Raw genomic sequence first — 26,637 nt, forward strand, 5'->3', positions numbered from 1 at the left:
ATGTTGCAAAACGTTTCGTCTGTTGCTAAACGTTTTGCAGCGTGAAACCGTTTACTCCAAACGGAAAACGTTTTGCAAAGAAAACGAGAGTTTCTATTGGCCAAATTCAGTCCCGCTCCGTTTCGTTTCTTTCCGTTTGCTTTCATATAAGAAGATTTTAGCAACAGAATCGGCGTAATGAATACACACCCTGAAGCTGATACCGTGGTTCGGTTTACATCAGCGGCATCTTCCACTGCCCGAGTCTATTGAATTATCTGTGGCAAATAAGCTCGTCTCTTTAGCTCTGATCTAAATAGTTTTCCATTTTCATGTTTAGCTAAATAGGACGCGGAGGAGAAAGCGCTGTTGCTGACACTTGTTGCTGATTAACATTGATCTGTCTTTCAAAAACATCGACCATGTGACACCAGAAGAGTTGTCATCCCAGCATGCAATGCGAGGCACGAATTCTAAAAGACGTGAACTCGAGCTAGCTAGGTACGAAGTTGATAAGCTAGCTAGGTAAGTTGGGAAATTCGTACATTTGGACACATTTAAACACATAATACAATTACAGTTGGCTATAGAGTCATGCCATACTTTATTTTGATATCTGACTGTCTAATGTAACGATGAAATTGACTGTGTCTAGCTAGGCTAGGTAGTTAGCTAACTAGTGTTGGCAAGCTGGCTGTCTTTACCAACATGACTTTGCTTGCTATAGTAGACTAAAATAAATTATAGGATTGTTAGGGGAAAATGTTGAGTTAACTAAAGAGCTCTAGCTAGGAAAATATCATAGCTAGCTATAGCCAGCAACATTTTTTCCATTCAAAGAAAACCCTCATCTCTCACCCTTGCCAGAACATCCAGACCCTATTGTTACGCTTGTTTACACTTAGCTGCACTGGGGTCAGAACGCAATCAAGGTTACATTAAGACACCTTGGAGGGAGAGGGAAATTTGGTTTGGAAAACGTAGGGATGGTATATGCCACTGTACTCCAAATTTTACCAGAACAATATTGTGTGTAATTGCGGCCTAGTCTTCAGGTGCTTAAATCTGTAGTTTTTGATAACTTTGTTTTATGGAAAGTCGGAGTTCCAGTCCGTCCACACTAGTCGCTGCTCAACTGCATAGAAAATCGTGGAGTTGAGTTTAATCGGCTACCCTCACCCCAACCTCCCACAACAGAAAATAATAGCCCCCCCTCCCTCTTACCTAGCCGTGCATGTGCCGATGCTAGATTTATATTGGTACAATTACAAGGGGCATAGCTATATCATTTAACATTTTAGCAATTTAGCAGATGTTCTTATGCAGTACGACTTACACTTAGTATAGCCTAGTATTTTACAGTATAGTGACTTACAGTATATCCTGCAGCAGCTTAACCAATATTCATCTGTGATGTGACCAAGAATCTCTAGTGGTTTGCAGAGTGAGAAATACTGTTATTAGCAATGGTCTTTGGTGTGTGTCAGTCTATTTACTGTAGGTGGTGCTGATGGCTAATAGTGGTAGGCTGCTATGCACCCAAGTCTGAGAAGCTGGCCATTATGAGGTAGTCCTAGGTCAAATACTGTACTTTGAAATACTTCAGCTGGACATTTATTTAGCATGGTACATTGGAGCTAATGGAATTGACCCAAAAGTGCAAACTTCAAGCTAATTTGTGTGCATCAGACTTTTGACCCAGGCCTGTCATGCAGCTCACAATCTGATTTCCTGTCGCCAGCATCTTTAATTTGACATAGGCCTAGTTCAGAGGAGGCATCAACGCAGCACTGCTTTATATATTTATGAAACCGTTTATTGCAGTGCCCCCACGTAGTCCTGCTGGAATGCATCTGGCTGGCACAGGCTTGTCTTGCAGGATGTCTGGGCATCACATACAACACCACCCCTTTCGTGCCCTTGCTTGTCAGAGAACAAAATCCCCACTGACACAACACTAGATCTTTTGTTTTCTTTCTTCCTCCATGGTAGTTATTTTAAGAGATACTTTTAATGAGTTAGCCTAATGTGTGATTTTGTTTTCATCTGCAGACAGCCAAAGGTACTGGTGATATCGGTATATTGCTGTCAATGGTTAATAAAAATGTATTATCCAAGTTAACCTGTGACACTAAAATGTCCATGAAATTGAGCATTTTCCTGAAATTTAATATTTTTTGGTTTACTACTGTGGGTTCAATCTTACAGAGTGGGGCTGAAATGTAATCTGAAATTACCCCTTTGCATTGGAGTTTATCATCATTCATTGGCCCTGGATAGTTGTGAGTTGACAGTTAGGGCCTAACAATTAGCCTATACCAATACACCCTAGACATTAGGCCTAGTTTATTAATTTAGGAAGCATAGCACAGGCTGGAAGGATACACAGGCTGCTTCACATTCAGCTGTTTTGGACAGTAAAGACCAGACTGGTATATACGCCTCGGCTTCTGAGTATTGTATGGGAGTGGAGTTAACGATCTTAATAGCTGCAGGCTACAACATTTGCCTTGTCTCTGCAAAGGAAGGGAGGAGTGTGTGTGCGTCTGCCATTTGTGTTTGCTAATGTATGTCCGTTTTTTGTGTGTGTTTGTGCGTGTGATTGTGTGTATGGGTTGTGTACGTACATGTGTGTGCTCCTATCTGTCTCCAACTGTGTGTGTGTGTAGAGGGAGAGTGTGTTGCTATTCTTCTGAGCCAGCCGCTACACATCCCAAGCTCTCCCCCCTCTCTCCTCCCTTTTCCTTTTAGAGCCGACTGGCAAGACCAGTTTGTGTTTGGTCGGGAAAACCGGTTCTTCCAGTTGTCCATGCCAACAAATTCTGGTATGATCCCAGCCAGGTCCCTGGGAATGCTCAAAACGCCCGGACAATCCCATGAGAGGCATATTGGGTTATCACTGATGGTAGTTTAGTTGGTATAGCAGTTGTTCCCTGGTTTCCTCCTCTCTATGAAGTTTGGATCTGTTGGGTGGCTTTTGTGTGCATTGAGTATACTTTGACTGACAGTTCATTCTAGTGGGGTGAGTGAACAAGGCTCTTTCATTCAGTTTGATATAGGAGGACATTTTGCCTGGTGAATGTCAATGATGACTGTTAGCAGATTTAGTAGGTAGGATTAGGCTACAAAGTGAAATAGGCTAGTTTATCATGTCTATGCTCAATAATGGGGGGAAATATATTATTTGGCTTTAGTTATTGGATGATGTGAATGATTATTATAAACCGGGTGGTTCGAGCCCAGAATGCTGATTGGCTGAAAACCGTGATATGTCGTACCGTATACCACGGGTATGACCCACTTTTTTTTTTTTACTGTTCTAATTACGTTGGTAACCAGTTCATAATAGCAATAAGTAATCTCTGAGTTTTGTGGTATATGGCAAATATACCACGGCTAAGGGCTGTATCCAGGCATTCTGCGTTGCGTCGTGCGTAAGAACAGCCCTTAGCGGTGGTATATTGGCCATATACCATACCCCCTGTGCCTTATTGCTTAATTCTCCAATGGTGATTAAGCCAATCCTACTGTACCAGCTTGGGAAGAGAGAGGAAAGAGAACTCAAGGCAAGTTTGAACTCTCTCTGTGTGCGTGTGTGCGTGCACTGACCTGCACTAATGCGTTTGTGCATTATGTGCTCTGGCTACATTACCTTCAAAACCCGATTTACATATTTGACTGCCCTTTAGGATAAGATATGGTGATGAAAATGAAAGAGAGGAGTATATGAGCATGCCCTGGATTACCGGTATCATATTTTACCGGTATTGTATCATGTTTTATTACAGGTATTGTAGTGGCCTGTCAGTGCAGCCATTTCCTCTAGGGGGCGCTCGTGAGTAAAATAGGGTCCTCTCTTGACTCATCTTACCCTCTGTTTTCTTTGTCTTTTTTGCTCTCCCTTCCTCTCGCAGATTTCCGGTTTGGTACTAGATGGAGTTGTGTATTGGCTGAGTGAAGCTACCAACCAGTAAGTGATTTGGATGATGAGCAGTCCTCTGCTAAGTGGGAGCAGCCCCGGCTCCAGTGGGGCCTCGGAATCCACTGACCTCTTCAGGGACCTATGCAGTCGACTCAAAGACTGTCACGATAGTGCACTGCAAGGTTGGCCTACTGTCTACATGCCAGGGAATCTCAACCAAAACAACTAAGGCCAGTGGGCCATGTTTAATGCAACTATCAGTGTTAAGAGTACTTGTCAAAAATCATTCAACAATCCTCTTTTCAAGCTCTTTTTTTTATCCTGTGTTTAGGTTTGCAAACCAAAGTGAACAAGCTGAAGAAGGAGCGATGTTTGTAAGTACAGTCATTTTAGTTTAAAGTTGTGTTGATGATCAATGAATAGAATCTGAAACTTCATATTTTCTGACGTTCAACTTGCCATTTCAGAGTGTTCAAAGATTGTTTTACGGACCCACTTAAGATGAGAGCGTTTTCCGTTGACTCCCCGTCAGTGTGTAAGGTTTCAAATGTCACTGAGCAAGTCAGTCTGACAAAGGCCTCTTTCACACTCTTACTTCAGTAGGACAGCATTCTGGGCCCTACTCATTTACCAGAGCTCTGTGATGGGAATCCCAAAATATAATTCCTCTTGTACCCCAAAAATGCACATTCAAATACATTACTTATGTACTCAAACACTCCAATGTTTATTAATTCAAAGGCTTTAAAGCAATGTGTTCCTTCCTTTTGTCCCCCCTCTCACCCCGTAGAGATGCCCAAAGACTGGAGGAGTTCTACAGCAGACACCAGCAGTTGAGGGAGCAGCACAAAACCCTGCAGGACACTGTCACAGTTCTGGAGGACAGGTTGGTACCCCATCAACCTGTCTGTCCCTATATGTCTGTTTGTCTCCCTCTGACTTTTTCTCTATCTACCTATATTTTTCTCCATCTCTCCTTTTGTTAGTGTCCTTTGGTTAATCTTTTCTCCTCTGTCTTCTTTCCCGTCTGTCTCTCTCCCTCTGCCCAGGCTGCGGGCAGGGCTGTGTGATCGCTGTTCTGTCACAGAGGAGCACATGAGGAAGAAGCAGGTGGAGTTTGAGAAAGGCCGTCAGCAGAACATGCGCCTCATCGCAGAGATCAGTGAGTTGTACATCATTCCCTTCTCACTTGCACATACCCTACATTCTGTATCTGAGATTAATTTACCTCCACACTGGTCCCTCTTTTACACAGCCTATACAGCTCCTAAGCTTTTGGCTAAAGTAGGATATGGTTATGACAAAGGATGGGGGTGGTCATGAGTCATTCACAAGGGAACTCTCTCCCTACCACCCCCATCTCTCTTTGTCCACTGCACTCCTTTTTTCTCTGTAACAGGTTCCCTCATAGATCTACACATCACACAATATAGCCTTTCTCTTTTTAGCTAAGGCTGGGGGTAGCGGGGGGGGCGCAAGTAGAGTCTCTTTTTACATTGATGGAAAAGTCAAACCTGAATGATCTCTTTGTTTCCTATGTTATCTCCCAAATGTAACATTCCTCCGTGCTCAGAAAAGGGATGCAGTTCTTCCTCTATACCACTAGTGCTCTGCAAATAAATGGACTAAGACCAATCATTGCTGTAGTAGGGCGATTCCATTGGGAGGAAGGATGTTTGACATGCTTTTTACATTTGTATCATAAATAATGTTTAAGCACAATCATGATGAAAGTGGCCATTTAGGCCTATACTTGCCTCCTGTAACACCCTATGATCTGTGCATCTTGGTGTCGTTATACTTACAACATGATACAGACAACATCTTGGTGTCATTGTACTCCTTATAGTGTGTTCTCAAATATGGATTATGTCTACATTCTGAAATACACTTTTTCACGTTAATGTATTCAATATAAAAAATATTAATTTTGAATATTTCAAAAGTACCCTTTTTAATTCTGTGTTTTTAGACATTGTTTGGAAAATTATACTCTTCAAACATGTCAAATGTCCAGATTGGGCTCTCTGTACTTTTTGAAGATAGGACCCATTTTATACATTTACGTTATAGGTCATTAACCAATCACAGCCCTACTTCAGGATTGATTGCACATTCAGCAAATCACCAGCAGAGGGAGTTCTCTTTGAATCCATTTTACCATTCACTGTGTTGCTTGTGCTCATAAAATGTATCATAACTTAGAAATTTGCAGAGAGCCCACTCTGGAAATTTGATGTACTTGTTGAGTATATTGTTCCAAACAATGTCTTAAAATCTAAAAGGGTACTTTTGAGATATTAATATTTTTAATGTTGAGTAATTTAATATAAATAGTTTTATTTCAGAATCTTGACATACTCCATATGTTAGAGCACACGGTAAGGAGTATAATGACACCAAGATGTTCACAGATCATATGGTTTTACAGGAGGCATGTATAGTTAAAAAAAAAAAAAAAAAAAGGCCTAAAATGGCCACTTTCATCATGATTTTCTTAAATTCCTCCCAAATGAAGTTTTATGTGAAAATTGCCAGAACGGTCTGAGATACCAAAAATAGCTAAAATTTATTTTGCATAAGTATTCCCACCCCTTTGCTATGACACTCCAAACTGAGCTTAACTGTATCCAATTTCCTTTAATCATCCACCTGTGGCCAATGAAATTGTTTGGACATGATTTAGGAAGAAATGCATCTGTCTATATGTACACTACCGGTCAGAAGTTTTAGAACACCTAATCATTCAAGGGTTTTTATACACTTTTTACTATTTTCTACATTGTAGAATAATAGTGACGACATCAAAACTATGAAATAACACACATGGAATCATGTAGTAACCAAAAAAGTGTTAAATCAAAATATATTTTGTTTGAGATTCTTCAAAGTAGCCACCCTTTGCCTTGATAACAGCTTTGCACACTCTTGGCATTCTCTCAACCAGCATCACATGGAATGCTTTTCCAACAGTCTTGAATGAGTTTCAACATATGCTGAGCACTTGTTGGCTGCTTTTCCTTCAATCTGCGGTCCGACTCATCCCAAACAATCTCAATTTGGTTGAGGTCGGGGGATTGTGGAGGCCAGGTCATCTGATGCAGCACTGCATCACTCTCCTTCTTGACAAAATAGCCCTTACACAGCCTGGAGATGTGTTGGGTCATTGTCCTGTTGAAAAACAAATGATAGTCCCCCTAAGCACAAACCAGATGGGATGGCGTATCGCTGCAGAATGCTGTGATAGCCATGCTGGTTAAGTGTGCCTTCAATTCTAAATAAATCACAGACAGTGTCACCAGCAAAGCACCCACACAACATAACACCACCTCCTTCTCTATGCTTTACGGTGGAAAATACACATGCGGAGATCATCCGTTCACCCACACTGCGTCTCACAAAGACACGGCGGTTGGAACGAAAAATCTCCAATTTGGACTCCAGACCAAAGGACACATTTCCGCCAGTCTAATGTCCATTGCTCGTGTTGCTTGGCCCAAGCAAGTTTCTTCTTCTTATCGGTGTCCTTTAGTAGTGGTTTCTTTTCAGCAATTCAACCATGAAGGCCTGATTCACACAGTCTCCTCTGAGCAGTTGATGTTAATGTGTCTGTTAAACTTTGAAGCATTTATTTGGGCTGCAATCTGAGGTGCATTTAACTCTAATGAACTTATCCTCTGCAGCAGAGGTAACTCTGGGTCTTCCATTCCTGTGGCGGTCCTCATGAGAGCCAGTTTCATCATAGCACTTGATGGTTTTTGCTACTGCACTTGAAGAAACGTTCAAAGTTTTTGAAATTTTCCATACTGACTGGCCTTCATGTCTTAAAGTAATGATGGACTGTCATTTCTCTTTGCTTATTTGAGCTGTTCTTGCCATAATATGGACTTGGTCTTTTACCAGATAGGGCTGTCTTATGTATATCCCCCCCTACCTAGTCACAGCACAACTGATTGGCTCAAACGTATTAACAAGGAAAGAAATTCCACCAATTCACTTTTAAGAAGGCACACCTATTAATTGAAATGCATTCCATGTGACTACCTCATGAAGCTGGTTGAGAGAATGCCAGAGTGTGCAAGCTGTCAAGGTGGCTATTAGAAGAAACTCAAATATAAAATATATTTTGATTTGTTTAACACTTTTTTGGGTTACTACATGATTCCATGTGTTATTTCATAGTTTTGATGTCTTCACTATTATTCTGCAGTGTAGAAAATTGTAAAAAATAAAGAAACTCTTGAATGAGTAGGTGTTCTAAAACTTTTGACCGGTAGTGTATGTCAGAGCAGAAACTATACCATGAAGTCCAAGGAACTGGCCGTAGATCTCCAGGATAGAATTGTGATGAGGCATATATCTGGGGAAGGGTATAAAACAGTTTCTAGAGTGTTAAAAGTTTCCAAGAGCACAGTGGTCTCCATCATTGGGAAATGAATTTTTTTTTAATATGGAACTACCCAGACTCGACCTAGAGCTGGCCGTCCGCCCAAACAGAGCAACCGGGCAAGAAGGACCTTGGTAAGAGAGGGGACCAATGACCACTCTGACAGAACTACTGAGTTCCTTAAGGACAACAGTCTACAGCACTTCACCAAGTGCCGCTCTCCCGTAACGCCAAAATTGATGAAGTGCTGTAGAGACTATTGTCCTTTTGGCAGGTTCTCCCATCTCAGTGATGGCACTCCTGGAGTTTGCAAAAAGACATGCGAATGATGGTGCAGAAGTCAAAAGTTTCTGTGATCTGATAAGACAAAAATAGAACTCTTTGGCCTGAATGCATATTGAACTTTTTGCCTGGAGAAAACCAGGCACAGTTCATCACCCGTCTAACACCATCCCTATCGTGAACGGTGGTGGCAGCGGCATGCTATCGGGATGCTTTTCATCGGCAGGAACTGGGAGACTGGTAAGGATAGAGGGAACAATTAATGGAGCCTAATGCCAGCAAATCCTTGATGAGAACCTGCTTCAGAGTGCAAATGACCTTAGACTGGGGTGAAGATTTATGTTCCAACAGAACATTGACCGCAAGCATACAGCCAAAGCAATGCTGGACTGGCTTCAGAACAAGAATGTGAAGGTCCCTGAGTGGCCCAGCCAAATCTCATTGAAAATCTGTGGAAAGACTTGAAGATTGCTGTTCACTGCTACTTCCCATCTAACTTGAGAAAATATGCAAGGAAAAATGGGAAAAAATGGCCAAATCCAGATGTGCAAAGCTGATGCAGACATACCCAAGATGACTCAAAGCTGTAATTGTCGCCAAAGGTCCTTCTACCAAGTATTGACTCGGGTGTGAATACTTATGTAAATGAGAGATTTCTGTATTTCCTTTTCAATACATTTATAAAGATGTCTAAAAACACGTTTTTACTACGTCATTATGGGGTATTATTGTGTGTATGGTTGAGAAAAATAAATATTTAATCAATTTTGAATGGAATAAGTCGAGGGGTATGAATACTTTCTGAAGGCACTGTATATGTGGTTTGATGTGACTTCCAGTGACAGAGAGGAACAGCCTGCAGGATGAGAACAGAAAGCTGAGTCTTGAGTTGGATAGACTGAATGGAACTCTGTGAGTTAAAACCATCCCCATCTGGCACATATAGTACTTTTGTAACCAGGATTGTTGATTCCAAAACAATATTCCTCTTGCACATCGAGAGAGCATGGTTGAATTAGAGTTCTCACTTTGAGCTTAATACGGTATATTATTATTTCAGTATATTAATACTTTCTATTATTAATACGGTATGTTATGCCTCAACGCTCGTTGTATTTCTGTGGTGCGTCTGTATGTTTGGTTTCCAGCTCCGTGTCTCCTGAGCCAGAGGAGGCGGTGATTCCAGACTCTCCGCTGCAGCAGATCTCGCTGCCTGTGGTCAGCAAGTTGAGGAGGAGGAAGGAGACCCACCATGTCCGCTACGCCGAGAAGTCCCTGTCTCAGTCTCAGAGCTCGGCGCTCAACGGTCAGTCTGCTTCATACAAAGAAATGCATACACTGGTACAGCATTCAAGGGTCACCCTCAGTATCAAACACACGTGCCGGTGCGTGCACACTGAGTCACACTCGCACACAAACACACTCAATATTAGTTTCTAACGATATCAGTTTCATAGACTTCATTGAAGTTCATTTTATTTGTTTTCGTAATGGTAGAACCAAGGAAAGGATTGCCCTCCCGAACCGCGCAGAGCCAAGGAAATGGCATACTGGTGCCTGAAACGTGTTACATGGACGCCACCCAGACCCAACGTAAGGCCTTCATTTACTAACTGATGACCGATAACATGCGGTTGTAATTATGTTATTGCCTCTAAAATGTCTGAGTGTCTTGAAAAGCACTGTAAAAAAACAAATTACGTGGTATTCTTCTTGTTGATTCAGAGGGCAGCAGACAGGGTCATGAAGGTGCTGTAGTGGCAGAGACGTGTCGCCTGGATCTCCCTGATGATCCACTGCCTATCCCCCAGAGAAAGGGACCCCTCCTGGGCTGCCCCGGCACCACCACCACTGAGGACGGCCCCCTGTCCCTCCTCCCCCGCCTGAAGCTCATTCCCACCAACGCCCAACAGCGCCACCAGGAGGGGATAGCCCGCATCGCACCTCTTAGAGCCACTTCCACCCCATGTGGCCTCTCTCACCGAGAGCTGGAGAGAGGAAAGAGGAGGAGGAAAAGCAGCGAGAAGAAGGAAGATGAGGAAGTGGTTGACAAGCCTCTGGACCTTTCCGACTCCCCACAGAAGGCCCTCGTGTCTCCGCTCAATGCCCAGAGAGGTATCAGCGTCCCTGCGTCAGAGAACCAAGACAGAGGCCAAAAGCGGCACATCCTATTTAAACATCCCTCTACCTCTCCAAGTGATGAACAATCCAAAAATGTGTTGCTTAGTCACCAGGTAGAGCCATGATTTTTCATGTGTATTTCTTAACAAATTACACAAGATGTTGTACAGGTACATTAGTCACATTTGAGCCTTGTTATAGATGGGTTCATCTTGGAAACCCAGAACAAAAATCCTGATAAATCCAACTTATTTCCATTGTGGTCCTCATGAAGGCATATGTGGCAGGATAAAAAAAAAACAGATGCTAAAATGGCAGGTCAACTTGGTTATGTTCCTCGTTAGTCGTCGCATCCCAAAGTCTTTTGACAGACGATACCATTTATGTTACGTTGTCTGTCTATGAGATATTATAGATGGGTAGATCAAGAGCTCTTTTTCTTTGAAACATTCACCCATCTTATGCATCAACATACTACTGTACCCGAGTAGCCCCTGCTTTCCTATTTGTCCATTTAGACCCACAATGTCCAACACGAGCCAATCAGCAAGAGGAGTCGGGAGGATACTGAAAAACTGAAGCAGACCTCTGTCCTGCAGGCCAACCCCTGTGCTCGTGTGAAGAGGAGCCCTCCACAGGACAACAATGGGTCTGCATCAACAACGCTTCCCTCCAATGTCCCTGAAACGCCACTGGGAAAAGGTATTGTGTTGCAACTCTGCATAATAGTCATTCATTGATACTGAAATAATTTTTTTCTCAATTGACTGGCCCTTAAGCATAGTCTAAGCAAGCAATTTGAATAGAAATGTCATGTTTCAATTCCTACCATATGTTTAGCCAAGCTGATGCCAGCAGAGCAGACTTGGAGCCTTGACCCAGAGGCAGCCCTCTCCCAGTATGATGTAGACACCCCTACTCCAGCAGAGGTATGACATTCACCAAATTCATCTGCTACTTTCCTATACCCTTTGTGTATACTTGCAGTTATTCACTCGTGTGTGTGTGTGTGTAGCCCCTCTGTGAAGGTGAGTCTGTCGATATGGACTGCACCTTTGTCAGCCCCAGCCTGCTCCACCGAGGAGCTCCAAGAACCAGCTCTGTTACCGGTACGGCTTACTACATTTTTGCACAAAATCTTTCAAGTTGCATTAGATCAGTGATCACTTCAGTGATGGAAGGGCGGTTACATTCGAGCAGGACCCATATAAACAAATCAACCAACCATGTAACCAACCTCAAAACCCTTCTTTTAGGGATTGGTCAGAGGGCCAACGACAGCTTGGCTGAGATATTCGACAGAACAGGCTACGGGGAGTATGAGTCGTGTCCTCAGCATAATGGCTCATATTTGGACAAAGACGAACCCCATCATGGGGAGGAAGAGTTTGATGATAAGGAGGAGGAAGAGCATAAGGATGGTAAGGATTTTGCACTGTATTTTCTCTATGATCTTGTTTCTTTTATTTGACCAGGCAAATTGGTTGAGAATGACCTGGTCAAGTAGTACAACACTTGAGATGAATTATAAATATTTATATCAATATTTTAAACTGTCATTTTATTGTCCTCTCATTAAAAGCACACATGCCTCAACCTAGAACGCCCAATGGAGAACACAAAGACAGGTGAGATCATAATCGTCAGGCTAACCTAGAACACTTTCATGCCAGGTTTCTAAAAGGTTTCTTTCCCTCGTTGTCCTGTAGTAAAAACCTATCGTTTGCACACGTGGAGGTGGTCCGCAAGAAAGCTGAGAGGAGGAAACTCAAGGGGCACACGTGTAAAGAGTGTGAAATCGTGAGTTGACTCGACCGTGTTTTGATGTGTGGAGCTGAAAGTGCCTGTCCATGGTCGTGTTCATTACATTTACATTTTAGTAATTTAGCAGACGCTCTTATCCAGAGCGACTTACAGTAGTGAGTGCATACATTTTCGTACTGGTCCTCCTTGGGAATCAAACCCAAAACCCTGGCGTTGCAAGCACCATGCTCTACCAACTGAACCACATGGCACCAAACTGAATAAATGTGTCGTTTTCCATTTCAAAACTTTTTGCCCGATCGAACACAACCCATGATTTGTGACATATCTATTCCATCTCATCTCCCTCAGTACTACGCCGACCTTTCAGAGGCAGAGAGGGTGAAGAAGTTGTCAGCTTGTTCTCGGCACCGCTTCCGTTATCTTCCTCCATCAACCCCAGACCACTTTTGGGAAGTCGGCTTCCCTTCAACACAAACCTGTGTGGACAGAGGTATGCTACCCTATTCAATTGGATCCATTCAACAGAATGCAATGGTCATCAAATCCATAGTATTTAATACTGTAGTCTTTTTTTACACAGAAGATCATACACAATTGCGTGATGATCTTCCCTGACGTTTTCCTGAACTTCCCAAAATCTCCCTGGTGCATTTCAGTAATGTCAAACTATTCTTCCTTCAGATTGAAATACTGTCAGACTAAATTGTAATAGATAGCCCCATATAAACACTAGCTGATGATTATATCATTTGTCACACAGTTGGGTTGTGAGAATTTTCTGATATCAAAATGGGGTCGTGGGCCACAAAGGTTTATAAACCCCAGGTATTAATTGTGACATGTCTAAGCACTGAATTTACTGATTTCTTCTGAGGAGTGCACTGCTGTTGTCTCAGCCCTCACAAAGAGGCGTTTTCTCCTTGCTTCTATTCAATGTCAAACTCCACTTAATGAGTTTAACAACATTGTGCTTCTTGTTTCTCCTACCAGGTTATGTAAAAGAAGATAATGATCCAGAGCAGCGCTTAAGGAGGAGAAGACCTTACAATGCTCTCCCCCAAAGGCAAAGAGAAGAAGACTTAAACCAGTAGGGGAAAATAAATACCCAATCAAACAATGTAAAACTGTAACAATCTGCCAGTATCATAATCCTAGTGCCTCAAAGGAATACGTGTGCCTGTTGTGGTATATACACCCGGACATATTTCAGATTCTTATTGTTTAAAACACAATTGAATGGACCGTCAGGTCTAGAGTTCTCCAATGTCCTCAAGAAATGAATACAGAATATGCAGCAAGAACCTCTACTCAATTATTCTTTGTGAAACTAATATGCACCGTTGACCACTACTCTTCGGCGGTCCCCATAGGGGAGAAGTACTTTACACCACTGCCTATGGGGACAGCCAAGGAACCCTTTTTTCAGTGTGTTAATTTGGTGTAGATTTTTTTTAAATTGCATTAAGGGGTTTTCATGTTACTCACCTTAAAGTATATCACATCCTAGGAAATTGTATTTAACAGTTAAAATAAGCAAATATTTTAATGGAAATATATCGAATCTTTATTTCTGCTTTTCAGCAAGTTGTAGAAAAGGCACAGTAAATGAAAAATAATCTCAATTGAAGCATACATTCTTGTGCTATTTGTTCCAAAAGCAAAAAATATCACTATGGGAAATTGAGTGCAAGTAAACTCGTTGAAACATTCAGTGAGGTAGAAGTAGTTTCCTTCGCAAAGGTCTCATCGCACTTGGGAAGTACTTTCAGAGTACACCAGCAGGGCTTCTCCAACATGGCTGAAGAAAACACTAAGGAGCAAACCATCACAAAATCACTGAAGTAAATAGTAACTTCACACACACCATGATCACCAAACTTGATATAGGCTTTAAAGTAGCAGACTATAAAATGACAGTCTCTAGGGAATATCATTAGCTGCTATCTGTCTTGAATGTAAAATTGGTGACTGGATAGATAGACATTTACACAGGTAGAAAGAACTCACCAGCAGAAAGATGGCGTGTTAACTTCAATGTTAAAAACAAGTGGGGATAGGCATGTGGCAAACACCTAGACAGGGTAGAGCAAGACACGGATATGTAACTGGCACATCCACTGTCCCTGAAGGAAGTCTAAAACATAATTTACTATTTAACTCGGTTTTATGACACAATCGTTTACTTAGGTTATTACGGCAGGTTTTCTGCCAATTACTAATAATGGCTAATACCGTTTTCTGTAGAGGAGAGATGGTAACATAAAGAAAACCTTGTGGGAAATAAAGATATGTTTACCGTTGATCATTAAGTTTGGAGTTCTGACTTTCATTACCTTGGACAAAAAGATCCAGACCCCGCAGTGCTCAAGGGGTAAACCACTCTTTAGTTTGACTGATGCCAACAGCAAGAAAAAACCCAACAAGGCACTGTGGGAGATAAGTGTTTAAGTTACTACAGTGTATAGTTTAAGGATTTGGAATATTAGCAAGTTGATTTTATGAGATTGCTTTTAACATGCTCAACTAGACATGAGTTCAATTTTTTTACCTGGCACAACAGCCACTGTGAAATCTTGGGGACAGGAGGAAAGGGAATTCCAAGGCACCAAATAGGTCACCTAGATGGAATAAATAAGCAAAGATAAACCCAGCCATCGAAACATTTACAAAATAGATTACGTTCTCTCCTCCAAACAGGAAGGGGGGGGAGGGTTTGAGAGATGTAAAATCAGCACTTGACCAAGATTTAAATCAGTGTAACATTGGGATAACTGGACCAATACACAGTTACATAATTGCAAAAGACCAAGAAGAAGGAAGACTGAGACAACTGCATTGAAATAGCAAACAGCTGTTCATATACAGTGAATTCAGAAATTTAGACCCCTTCCCTTTTTCCACATTTTGTTGTGTAACAGCCTTTTTCTAAAATTGATTATTTATTTTTTTACTCATTAATCTACACACAATACTCCATAATGATAAAGCGAAAAACAGGTTGACATTTATTAAAAATAAAAAATGGAAATATCTTATTTACATAAATATTCAGACCCTTTGCTATGAGAATCAAAATTAAGCTCAGGTTCTTCCTGTTTCCATTGATCATCCTTGATGTTTCTACAACTTTGGACATGATTTGGAAAGGCACACACCTGTCTATATAAGGTCCCACAGTTGACAGTCCATATCAGAGCAAAAACCAAGCCATGAGGTCGAAGGAATTGTCCGTAGACCTCCGAGACAGGATTGTGTCGAGGCACAGATCTGGGGAAGGGTACCAAAACATTTCTGCAGTATTGAAGATCCCAAGAACAGTGGCCTCCATTATTCTTAAATGGAAGAAGTTTAGAACCACTAAGACTCTTCCTAGAGCTGGCCGCCCATCCAAACTGAGCAATTGGGGAAGAAGGGCCTTGGTCAGGGAGGTGGAGATGAGAGAATCTTCCAGAAGGACAACCATCTCTGCAGCACTACACCAAATCAGGCCTTTATGGTAGAGTGGCCAGACGGAAGCCACTCCTCAGCAGCAGGGACTGGGAGACTATTCAGGATCGAGGGAAAGATGAACGGAGCAAAGTACAGAGAGATCCTTGATCAAACCCTGCTCAGGACCTCAGACTGGGGCAAAGGTTCACCTTTCAACACGACAATGACCCTAAACAGACATCCAAGACAATGCAGGATTGGCTTCGGGACAAGTCTCCATGTCCTTGAGTGGCCCAGCCTAAGCCCGGACTTGAACCTGATCGAACATCTCTAGAGAGACCTGAAAAGTTGTGCAGCGACGCTCCCCATCCAACCTGGCAGCTTGAGAGGATCTGCAGAGAAGAATGAGAGAAATTCCTCAAATACAGGTGTGCCAAGCCTGTAGCTTCATACCCAGGAAAACTCGAGGTTGTAGTCGCTGCCAAAACAAAGTACTGAGTAAAGGGTATGAATACTTATGTAAATGTGATCATTTTCTTTTCTAAAAAACATTTTATTTTGTCACTATGGGGTAGTGTGTGTAGATTGAGGAAAAATTTCAATTTAATCCATTTTAGAATAAGGCTGTGACGTAACAAAATGTGGAAAAAGTCAAGGGGTATGAATATTTTCCAAATGCACTGTAGCTACAGAAAATGATTTGATCCATTGGTTGAATGAATGTTGGGGAAGAAACAGTCCAAAGGTCTTACCAGTAGGGTGCGCAGCGAAGGCTAACAGCAACACACTAGTTTCAGGATTAATGACAATTAGAGCTTACATTAATGAAAAAACGGATTGAAGAGTGCACTGCACATACACAAAAAGACAGACACACATCTCAAGTTAACTATGAAAGGACAGAGGGAAAAATCTGCAAAGTCCCCAAAAGTTATTCCCCCTCAAACTTAAACTCTGTGACAGCAATTAGTGACAATAACTTGATTGCCCCTGATAGTCTACTGAAGCTATAGATTGTAACATTATTTTAACTTTTTACAGTCATTTTAAAAATGCTTTGGAAAATTATGCAGTGATTAGGCCATTAACAGTTTTTTGGATCTAAGTATTTCCTTCTTACCTGAACAAATAGTTGATGTATTGTTGTTCAAGGTCACTAATATAGATCATGAAAACAAACATGTTGTTTCATAGTATTCACAACAGGAAACCAGTTTTTCAATCCTTTTTCTTACACAAGGGATGCACAAATTATAGCTTACCTCAAATGACTTGACTTGAAGTGTGTCTGGAACACTCTATAGGCACCTGAAATTGATGTATTTCTGTATTAAGTGTGTTGCTAAGTGTATTCAGCTATTTAATTTTATATGCTTTAAATATATAATATCCCACAGCTGGTTTTATTCCAGACAGACTTGCCAACACAGAAGAGATGTGCCAAGGCCCACATGTAACCACCAGGGTCAAACTGAGGGTCATAGCGGGGGAGGTTGATGGCCGACATCAACAGCAAACTCACACTAGAAAGAAAGCCAATAGCTTACAATTCCATAGTCTTCAAGGACAATCAGGCTAGCTTCCAACAGCATACCCAATAGCAGTTGGATGAGGTATAATATAGTATTATAAGGGGAAGTTAACCAAATGTCCCAAGTGATTCCATACATAGTTAAGTGGAGTTTGCCTTCTCTCCCTGCAGTCTAGAACTGGAAAGCTGCAAAAACGGGTCAGACTGGTGATGTGCCTTTGTGCATTGGTAGCTCTGCTCTGTTGTCAGAGTGATTAAGAAATCTGGAAATTGTGGACAAATTGTTTTATTGATAGAGTATGGCCGAATGAGCAATTTTTTTAATCATAAGTACTATCGATTTTGAGTCAGGAAATGTGTACTTTTCCACCTAAAATAATCCCAACCGTTTTATGTGGCCGACAGCAACAACAGTGGAAATGGGTAACAACTGCACATGTGCGCACTTGTGTGGCCAACTCTGACGTATATGCCCGTATTTGGAGCTTTAAGTCACAGATGCGCGTTTCCAGAAGAGAAAGCGAGCATTCGGAGTTATGTAGTCTAATAATTGCAGTTGAGTTGATCTTATTGTGTTGTAGCCTAGGCGCTTTACCAGTTAGCATATGTTGACATAATAGACCGTAACTGTCATCTTACACTGCAGAATAGACAAAATGAAAGCCGTTACATTTTAATTACTTAGGATCGGGTCTACTCCCTTTTTTTCATGATCGCCAATGTCTGATGTGTTGGCCAGCAATGATTAATTTGCATCACAACATTTCAGAGGCGCAACTTTGGTTTTAAAAGTGAGGGGGACATAATACATTTTTTTTATTTTTTTACCCAGTCTGATAAACACTCCAAAACAGCCAACCTGAACGCTCGGAGGTGTCTGCATGGTCCTAAAGCACACCGTTGCCTTGTATCACATTCCAATAAAACTGGGGGGGACAAAAAATACAATTTCACAATGTGGGGCATGTCCCCCCCGTCCCCAGTGAAAGTTGCGCCCCTGACATTTCATGCTTTTAACAACTATATAGGTTTGTGTGAAATACATGGCCCCAGGAACCACCTGGGGTAGGCCTATTTGGTTGCATGTAGTCTGGTCGATTGTGTATTCGTAACCCCCACCTTCTATCAATAGTGGCCATGAGTATCCTACCAATATAATTACTTTTAGCCACGTGGCCATAAATGTATTACAAATTATAAATATCAGCACTCCAAGTCGTTTCTAAATCACTCTTGAGTATTTCATCGTCAGAACTGTCTGTAGGTTATTTAGTATAACTAATCTGAAACATTGTGTATGTCATTGTGAATAAGGGCCTTAATCTATGCCATTTAGCAGACACTTTTATCCAAAGCGACTTAGTCATGCGTACATACATTTTACATATGGGTGGCCCAGAGAATTGAACCCACTATCATGGCGTTGCAAGTGCCATGCTCTACCAACAGAGCTACAGAGGAGTTTTTACATTAAGGGATTCCCCCATGAGAGCACAGTTGTTACCCATCTCCACTGTTGCAGGTGGCCACATAAAATAATGATAATCGTTTTAGGTGGAAAAGTACACATTTCCTGTCTCAGAACCAATATTACTTTTGATAAAAATGTCTAATTCGTCCATACACTTTCAATAAAAACATAATATGCGGATTTCTCAATCACTCTTTGACTGACAACGGAGCAGATTTTGCAGTGCACAAAGACATGTAACCAGCCATGTGATCCGTTTTTGCAGATTTCCAGTTCTAGGCTGCAGGGAAAGAGGGGGAGAAGGCAAACTCCACCTAACTAGTTTCAATGTAATGAATCGCTTAGGGATTTTTATTTTAGGTATACTTCCACTTTAAAGTCAATAAAACCAATGCAAATCCAGTTTTAAACTAACTACCTACTTTTTCTGTTAGACACTACTGAATATCAATACATTTTTATTTTACTAACGATAAGAAGACTTGGAACGAACCTTAAAAGCTTCATCCATGGAATTCGCTGTAAAAATAAAAAATAAGTGATTGCGTGTGAGTATAATCGACCTTGTCCAAAGTTCAGTGTGGGTACAAGCTTACACTTACCTCCATCTGGGTTAACTTCAGGATCAGGCAATTCACCACTTCAGAAGCATTGTGAAGCGTGAAGAAGAAAGGGATAGGCTGGAATATGAAAAGCAGACATCTTAGATCAGTGTCTGTCATGATAGTAGGTATACAAAATCAAGACCTAGAACAACGTGGAGACCTTATCCCATGGTGAGAGACGCTCCCGGCCAGTTCCACCTTAAAAGTGTTGTTTGTAACAGAAAAGGCTTGCGTGATCAGGAGTGAATGACTCACCAAGCGAGAAAGAGCTCTGGACCCAGCATAAATATTCCCTACAAACAGGAGGGATCCTGGAAGCCAGGAAAGTGCTGCTGACCTGTAGGATAATGGGGAATAATACACAAGGTCATTATCCAGGGATTAAAGTTCTCTGTCACTGCCACGGATTTTTTTTACATGAAGGGGAGGTTAATTTAGCCCTGCAACCAATCAATCTGAGATCAATTTAAATTTCAGTCATGGGATTTTGTTTTGCTTTAATTCCTGTCAACAACCACTAGAGGGTGGTCACAGTTAGACAGTGCCACCTTGGATAACCCCCTTGCGTTCCCTAATGCTGGGAATACACAGGCCAAATATAGAGGTTACCTGGGAAAGCCACTTATATCCACCAATCCAAGCTTCCCAGAGAGCAGAAGCAGCAGGCCCCCAATAAAAGTCTGCCATCTGTACAGAATATAGGAAGATGTTTGGAGAATTATTAATTTGCGAGAATCCTCCGTAGGCTAATGCTCTAATTACGCAAAAGTTTTTTTTATCGGAATATTGCACAGATGTTATTTAACACTAACTAGTGTAGAGAAATGTTACTTACCCCTGAAATAGGGTTGGATATGTAAATTTCAAGACAGACAGGACATACTGTAAAACAAAATACAAAATGTATCAATATGGAATTAAGAATTACTACCTCAACTGCACAGCGCTGAACGGAGGTTTAAAACCCGGAAGAGGCGATGAGGTCTTGTTACAATGTTAGAATACAGCCACACATTAAGCATGAAACATATAGTTGCTTTCTTTATCTTTGATACAGCGACATACTTGCATACCAACCAGCTAAAATCAATAATTGATCACTGATAAAGCAAGCAAGCGTTGATGTTGGTAGGTCTGTTTGCCTGACTAGCCTATATCTGTGGGAAAGCCAGCGAAAACTCACCTTATTCGTGAAATACGATACTACATAAAAGAAACAAAATATAAGACCAGTAACATGTCTTTTGAAATGCATTTGTCTTCCCGTCTCTCGTAGTTAAAGATTGATAATTTTACATCAAGCTTTTGGTTCACCCTCAGAATGGCCGGGCATCTTTGAACGGGGTTTGAAGTCATGACACGTCATCACACAACCAAGAAATTAACCCTTACCTTAACCATTCGGAACCATTTTAACCCTATTCCAAACTTTTACCCTTATGGAGTGAACGTTATTTATAATATGGATTACAATGATAAATTAAAATGGATGACCCACCCTTCAGCAAAATATATTTTACCTCCCTGAACGCTTGAGAGAGAAAAAACAACAAGTGACTCTCCCCTATACCGAACGTAATAGTTAAAACGTGCAGAACATGTCTGTCTACCTTTTACCCTCACTTGGACAGACCAGAGCTGTATATGCAGTTTCAGAAACTGTTCAAGCTGTATGCGTTACATGGCAACGAAGGAAATGCAGGGCTGCGGGCCAGAAGGTTGATGGTTCGCAGACCACCATGGACAAGAGTAGGATCTTTATAGTAAAATCATTGCATGACTATCATCGTATTTGCATGTCTGAGAAGAAAAAAACGCCAGAATACAGCACATGGCCGCCCCCCACCGAGGCTGAGGCAGGTAGGGCCTGTGTTCATCTTATAAAATGTTTCCAATACCAAATCAGTGTGTCTTGTTTGCAACAAAACTGTCCCTGTTTGCAAATAATTAAATCTGAGACATTAGAAATCTGAGCATGGTACTTTCAAAAGTTAGGCCTACCTTTCCACCAGTGGTGTGTATTCATAGATACAATTTATTTTTATAAATAAAATAATAATGCATCTTTCCTCTCTTTGTGTTGAATCATTTTCCTTTAATTCGCAAGAGACTGAATGTATCTTACAGGAGAAAGCATCCGAGTGAGCGACACAGTGCCCCTATGTCTCTCTACGTGTAGGCCATCTATCTGATGCTGTCTGGTCCAAACAAGTATGACATTGTTGCCGTCCGTAGCATTGAAGGCAAGGGAAGCCAGCGAGCATCTGAACTCCCTTGACAAAAACAGTATAAAATAATTAGCCAATCAGCGTTGATCGAGCTCAACCATGAATGCACCAAAAAAAAAGTGTCAAGGTAAACCAGTTTGGATTTGGCTACTCTTCTTCCATGGCTTAATCTAACGGAAGGTCACAAGTGTTTCCCTAAAAGCTGTCTGGGTTTAAACATCTTCTATTGTACAGAATCCGAACAGCTTATCAATTGATAGTGACAGAAGTAGAGTACTTCCCAAGCAAAGTAAAAATGTTGTCTCCTCGGTTATAGGTTGTAGCTCAGCCTCTGAATGACAAAGAAACTAAACAATGATATCCCCATATGCATCAGTCGGATCTTTCCCTACATGCTTCTGCATTGCTTGCTGTTTTGGGTTTTAGGCTGGGTTTCTGTATAAGCACTTTGTGACATCTGCTGACGTAAAAAGGGCTTTAAGTACATTTGATTTGATATTTTACAGCTTGTTTCTAGCATAAAGCATCGCAGACCAAAGCGCTGTTATAGATCACTTTATGTAATCGGATCCTAACAAGGGTTAGTGCTTTTTGCCATTTTCTTTCATAGAACGTAGACCTATGGCATACTCTCTCATACCCCCTCGAATTCGAATCTTAGTTTTAACTTAACAGCCCTTCACTGACATGGAGGTAGGCTATTTAAAAAGTGCATGGTGGGTGGAGGAATTGACCAACAAATCTATGGATATAGCAGCCTATAACCTAATTGAATCTGTCGAACAGGTAGGCCTACCTCTTAGTTCTTAAATAGGAAGAAATAGCCATCAACACAAAGCCCTCTTGTTGATAGTAAAAGTGTAATTAAAATTAAGATGGTTTAAATGAGTTATGCCTACTCGAATTTGCCTACTTTCAGCACCATGAGCTGTCCATTTCCGATTGATTGTGCTGCAGCTGCTGCTTCAAGTTTCAGCACCAAAATATAAATTACTCGAATCTGGCTTGTTGTGAGTTCAATAACTCTAATTAAAATGAGACACTGAACGGAGTCTGCTGTTCCTCGTTGCTGGCTTGTCAGCTTTAAGGGCCTTGATCTCCTCTGTGAAACTCTCCCTCTGGGCATCTTTAAGCAGATAAGTCTCCATGTCTTGCCTTGAGGGCTTGGGATCCCTAACAGTTGGAATCATAGTTTGGTACACGGACTCACTGAGCTCCTTCCAACTGTGAGGTGCTCCAGTCTACCTTTACAAGATCAGGAGTAAGGTTGACCTGACCGCAGAAAGTAGATTTGCGACATTCAGCAGTGTCCTCTTCTCTAGCTGTACTGGGCTTCACAGGCCAGGTGTCAGGCGACTGTTGTAGGAGTCCAGTGGTTCACTCAGGTTAGCTCAGCCAGAGTTTTTCACCCTCGTGATGTCATCTGCTGGGTTGTTAGCAGTGTCGACATATCTCCACTCCCTAACATATGTGAGATACTGTATCTCAGTGACTCTGGTACTGACAAACACTTTGTAACGTCACGACTCCGATTGCAGCCAATATAAGACGGTCGTTGAATCTTACCACAGGGTAGTCCTGCGGATCTTCAAAGTAAGCTCAGTTTGCAGAAGACAAGCTAGTTGTGCTCCAGTCAGGGCAGCACTGAGTACCAGGTGGGGTATTGAGAGTTGGCACTTGGGGCCACACGAGATCTTGCCACGAGGAATGAGACATGTACTTGTCTTTGGTCGTCCTCGGTGCGGAGATGGCTCTATCTGAAGCATCGCAAAAGATGTGGATGTTGGTGGTCACTGTAGCACTATCTATATTTGGAGGGACATAACACCTAGGGATGACGACCTCTGACAGCGTCGGAAGTTTACGCTCCCACTCCTTCCACTGGTCTAATAGGGGTGCCTGTAAGAGGGTGTCTTGCCATCCCTTCTCCTTCTTCCAGAGCTCCTGTACCAGGATCTTTGCTCTCGTCGTGTAGGGGATGATATATCCCAGGGGCTCGTACTGGCTGGCAAGAGTACGGTAGATGGTCCTCATGTGGGCGTCGGCTCCACCACAGGGCGGTACTTGTACCCCAATGTATCTGTAGGGCAGTGCCAGAGGAGTCCTAATGTGGGCTCTTCAGGGTCCACACAGTCTTGGAAGAGCCACAGTTCTGTGCTCACAGATCTTGCTTCTTTAGGGAGATGCTCAACAATGGCCGGGACATTACTCGCCCATTGACCGATCTCGAATCCTCCCGTGGTAAGCAGAGTCTTTGTCTTGTTCACCAGCTGGCGTGCTTCCTGGGATGCAGGGAGGCTATGCAGGCAATTGTCGATGTAGAAGATGTTCCACCATCTGTAGCACATCCTCATTATCATCCTTGTGAACTCGCACATGGTGCTGCAAGGTGAATGTGGCGCAGCAGGGGCTGTAGGTCATGCCAAAAGGAAGAACCTGCCATTCGTAGATGTCTGGTCCTTGGTCACTCTTCAGATCCCTCCACGGGAATCGGAGAAGGCCTCGGTCTTGGGGTAGCAAGCGCACTTGATGAAACATGGCATTGACGTCTCTACAGATGTCTCCACTGTGTGCTACCTGAATTTCAGGAGGACGCCAAGCAGGTAAAGAACTCAAGGTGGGTCCTGGTAGGAGGAGTTTAAGAACTTGGCCCTTGTACGCTAAGGAACAGTTCAACACTAGCCTGTTCTTTCCGTTGTGGTGCAGGATGTACGAGGACTCCTCTGCCGTGTCAGCCTCTTCTTGGGGGAACTTGATCACATAGCCTGCAGTTTCTAGCTTCTGAACTTCTTGGCAGTAGATCTTCGCCTGCTCTGGGTTCTTGGCTAAACGCCGCCCAGGGCTCCTCAGATGAGCCAAGACTGCCTCCTTTGGTACTTTCAAGTGGGGAGAGTCCTTAACTCGGAGTAGAGGAGTGGCATGCAACATATCCTGCAGTCACATGTACGGTGTCAGTCTCAAGGGTGCGGATAGCCTCATGATCTTGCTCGGACCGAGTAAATATCTTGTTGTGGTAAGGCAGGGTATCAATCTGCCACAGCTTCTCCTCATGGCAGATGAGGCCATCTGAACAGGAGATGGTGGAAGTGAACAGGCACTGATGTTCCTTGCCGGAAATGGACGGGGAGCTGGAAGGCCCTTGGAGTGCTTAACCAAGTCTTGTGTTGACTGCAACAGGTCCACCTTGAGAGCCCATGCACACCGGTTCCATTGGTGTCAGCAAGTGGGGGTGATCTGAACCGATCAGGACCAGGGGACTGGCCTTGGTGCAGGTCTTGAGGGGAAGACCTCAGAGGTGTTGGTAACGCTTCTGCAAAGCCTCCCCTGGGTAGGAGTACTCTGCGGGGTCTAGGTCATCAGCAGTGAAGGCTTTGGTTATGCTGAACTGCTTGGACGGGTTGCACACTGGTGAAAACTTAAGTGACTGAGTGGCCTGAGTGATTTGGTTGGTCCAGGTAGATTGTAGTCGGAGATGTCTTTGCAGATGTTGCACGGCTTCTTTAGGGTGCAGGAATCTGGCTGGTGTCACAAGAACTTAGGTAGTGTTCTTGGTTCTTGCAGAAAGGGTAGTATGTTTTAGGCCTCTCTTTGCCCTTGGATGCCTTCCTTTCCTGCGGAGCTGAGGACTCTGAATGCTCAGTAGTCTGGTCTGTGTTGTATAGGACGGTGGCAGACTTGTTCTTGTTGTGGGAAGACGGGCGCTGTTCTTTAGCTCTCTTTTCCTCTTTCTGGTACAACTTGACGGCTCGACTGGCATTCCGCTTGGCCCGAGACTTGACCTGTAACCATGCAGTCAGGTATACATGTGGTATACTCATTCCTCTCTGCCTCCTTCTTTCCACTCCTCTCCTCTTTTGACCTCACCCTCTCACCTTCCCCCCCACTCACAAGGCAGGCAATACGCTTGACCTCATCTTTACTAGATGCTGTTCTTCCACTAATCTCATTGCAACTCCCCTCCAAATCTCCGACCACTACCTTGTATCCTTTTCCCTCTTGCTCTCATCCAACACTTCTCACTCTGCCCCTACTCGGATGGTATTGCGCCGTCCCAACCTTCGCTCTCTCTCTCCCGCTACTCTCTCCTCTTCCATCCTATCATCTCTTCCCTCTGCTCAAACCTTCTCCAACCTATCTCCTGATTCTGCCTCCTCAACTCTCCTCTCCTCCCGTTCTGCATCCTTTGATTTTCTCTGTCCCCTATCCTCCAGGCCGGCTCGGTCCTCCCCTCCTGCTCCGTGGCTCGACGACTCACTACGAGCTCACAGAACAGGGCTCCGGGCAGCCGAGCGGAAATGGAGGAAAACTCGCCTCCCTGCGGACCTGGCATCCTTTCACTCCCTCCTCTCTACATTCTCCTCTTCTGTCTCTGCTGCTAAAGCCACTTTCTACCACTCTAAATTCCAAGCATCTGCCTCTAACCCTAGGAAGCTCTTTGCTACCTTCTCCTCCCTCCTGAATCCTCCTCCCCCCCCCCCCCCCCCTCCCTCTCTGCGGATGACTTCGTCAACCATTTTGAAAAGAAGGTTGACGATATCCGATCCTCGTTTGCTAAGTCAAACGACACCGCTGGTCCTGCTCACACTGCCCTACCCTGTGCTTTGACCTCTTTCTCCCCTCTCTCTCCAGATGAAATCTCGCGTCTTGTGACGGCCGGCCGCCCAACAACCTGCCCACTTGACCCTATCCCCTCCTCTCTTCTCCAGACCATTTCCGGAGACCTTCTCCCCTTCCTCACCTCGCTCATCAACTCATCCTTGACCGCTGGCTACGTCCCTTCCGTCTTCAAGAGAGCGAGAGTTGCACCCCTTCTGAAAAAACCTACACTCGATCCCTCCGATGTCAACAACTACAGACCAGTATCCCTTCTTTCTTTTCTCTCCAAAACTCTTGAATGTGCCGTCCTTGGCCAGCT

At 43.0% G+C, this 26,637-nt stretch overlaps 2 protein-coding genes across 6 annotated transcripts; one reads left to right on the top strand and one right to left on the bottom strand.

Moving 5' to 3' along the window:
• Positions 1 to 200: 200 nt before the first annotated feature.
• Positions 201 to 14,767, top strand: rbbp8 (retinoblastoma binding protein 8). Of its 2 annotated transcripts, none has more exons than XM_014180974.3 (17): positions 201 to 504; positions 3,894 to 4,083; positions 4,233 to 4,275; positions 4,692 to 4,787; positions 4,951 to 5,063; positions 9,410 to 9,482; positions 9,719 to 9,876; positions 10,068 to 10,163; positions 10,296 to 10,804; positions 11,210 to 11,393; positions 11,532 to 11,620; positions 11,707 to 11,800; positions 11,948 to 12,112; positions 12,274 to 12,319; positions 12,401 to 12,491; positions 12,807 to 12,948; positions 13,449 to 14,767. In XM_014180974.3, the coding sequence occupies exons 2-17, from the start codon at positions 3,963 to 3,965 to the stop codon at positions 13,547 to 13,549; spliced, it is 2,121 nt and encodes a 706-aa protein (XP_014036449.2). In that variant the 5' UTR covers positions 201 to 504; positions 3,894 to 3,962; the 3' UTR covers positions 13,550 to 14,767. The 2 variants fall into 2 exon arrangements, with proteins under 2 accessions (XP_014036449.2, XP_014036450.2); XM_014180975.3 differs by lacking the exon at positions 201 to 504 and adding an exon at positions 2,843 to 3,001.
• On the bottom strand, positions 13,999 to 21,083 carry slc35d4 (solute carrier family 35 member D4). Of its 4 annotated transcripts, none has more exons than XM_014180977.3 (14): positions 20,678 to 21,082; positions 20,330 to 20,376; positions 20,104 to 20,181; positions 19,750 to 19,831; positions 19,492 to 19,569; positions 19,383 to 19,408; positions 17,283 to 17,410; positions 17,150 to 17,195; positions 17,008 to 17,043; positions 16,640 to 16,674; positions 15,007 to 15,076; positions 14,792 to 14,885; positions 14,466 to 14,530; positions 13,999 to 14,268 (listed from the first exon to the last, which is right to left on the bottom strand). In XM_014180977.3, exons 1-14 carry the CDS (start codon positions 20,747 to 20,749, stop codon positions 14,202 to 14,204), a joined length of 924 nt encoding a protein of 307 aa, XP_014036452.1. In that variant the 5' UTR covers positions 20,750 to 21,082; the 3' UTR covers positions 13,999 to 14,201. The 4 variants fall into 4 exon arrangements, with proteins under 4 accessions (XP_014036452.1, XP_014036453.1, XP_014036454.1 ...); XM_014180978.3 differs by having other exon boundaries at positions 17,310 to 17,410; positions 20,678 to 21,081; XM_014180979.3 differs by lacking the exon at positions 17,008 to 17,043 and having other exon boundaries at positions 20,678 to 21,083.
• Between the last annotated feature and the right edge of the window lie 5,554 nt (positions 21,084 to 26,637).

This window comes from Salmo salar, chromosome 29, assembly GCF_965601325.2.
Source record: "Salmo salar chromosome 29, fSalSal1, whole genome shotgun sequence".
Taxonomy (NCBI): domain Eukaryota; kingdom Metazoa; phylum Chordata; class Actinopteri; order Salmoniformes; family Salmonidae; genus Salmo; species Salmo salar.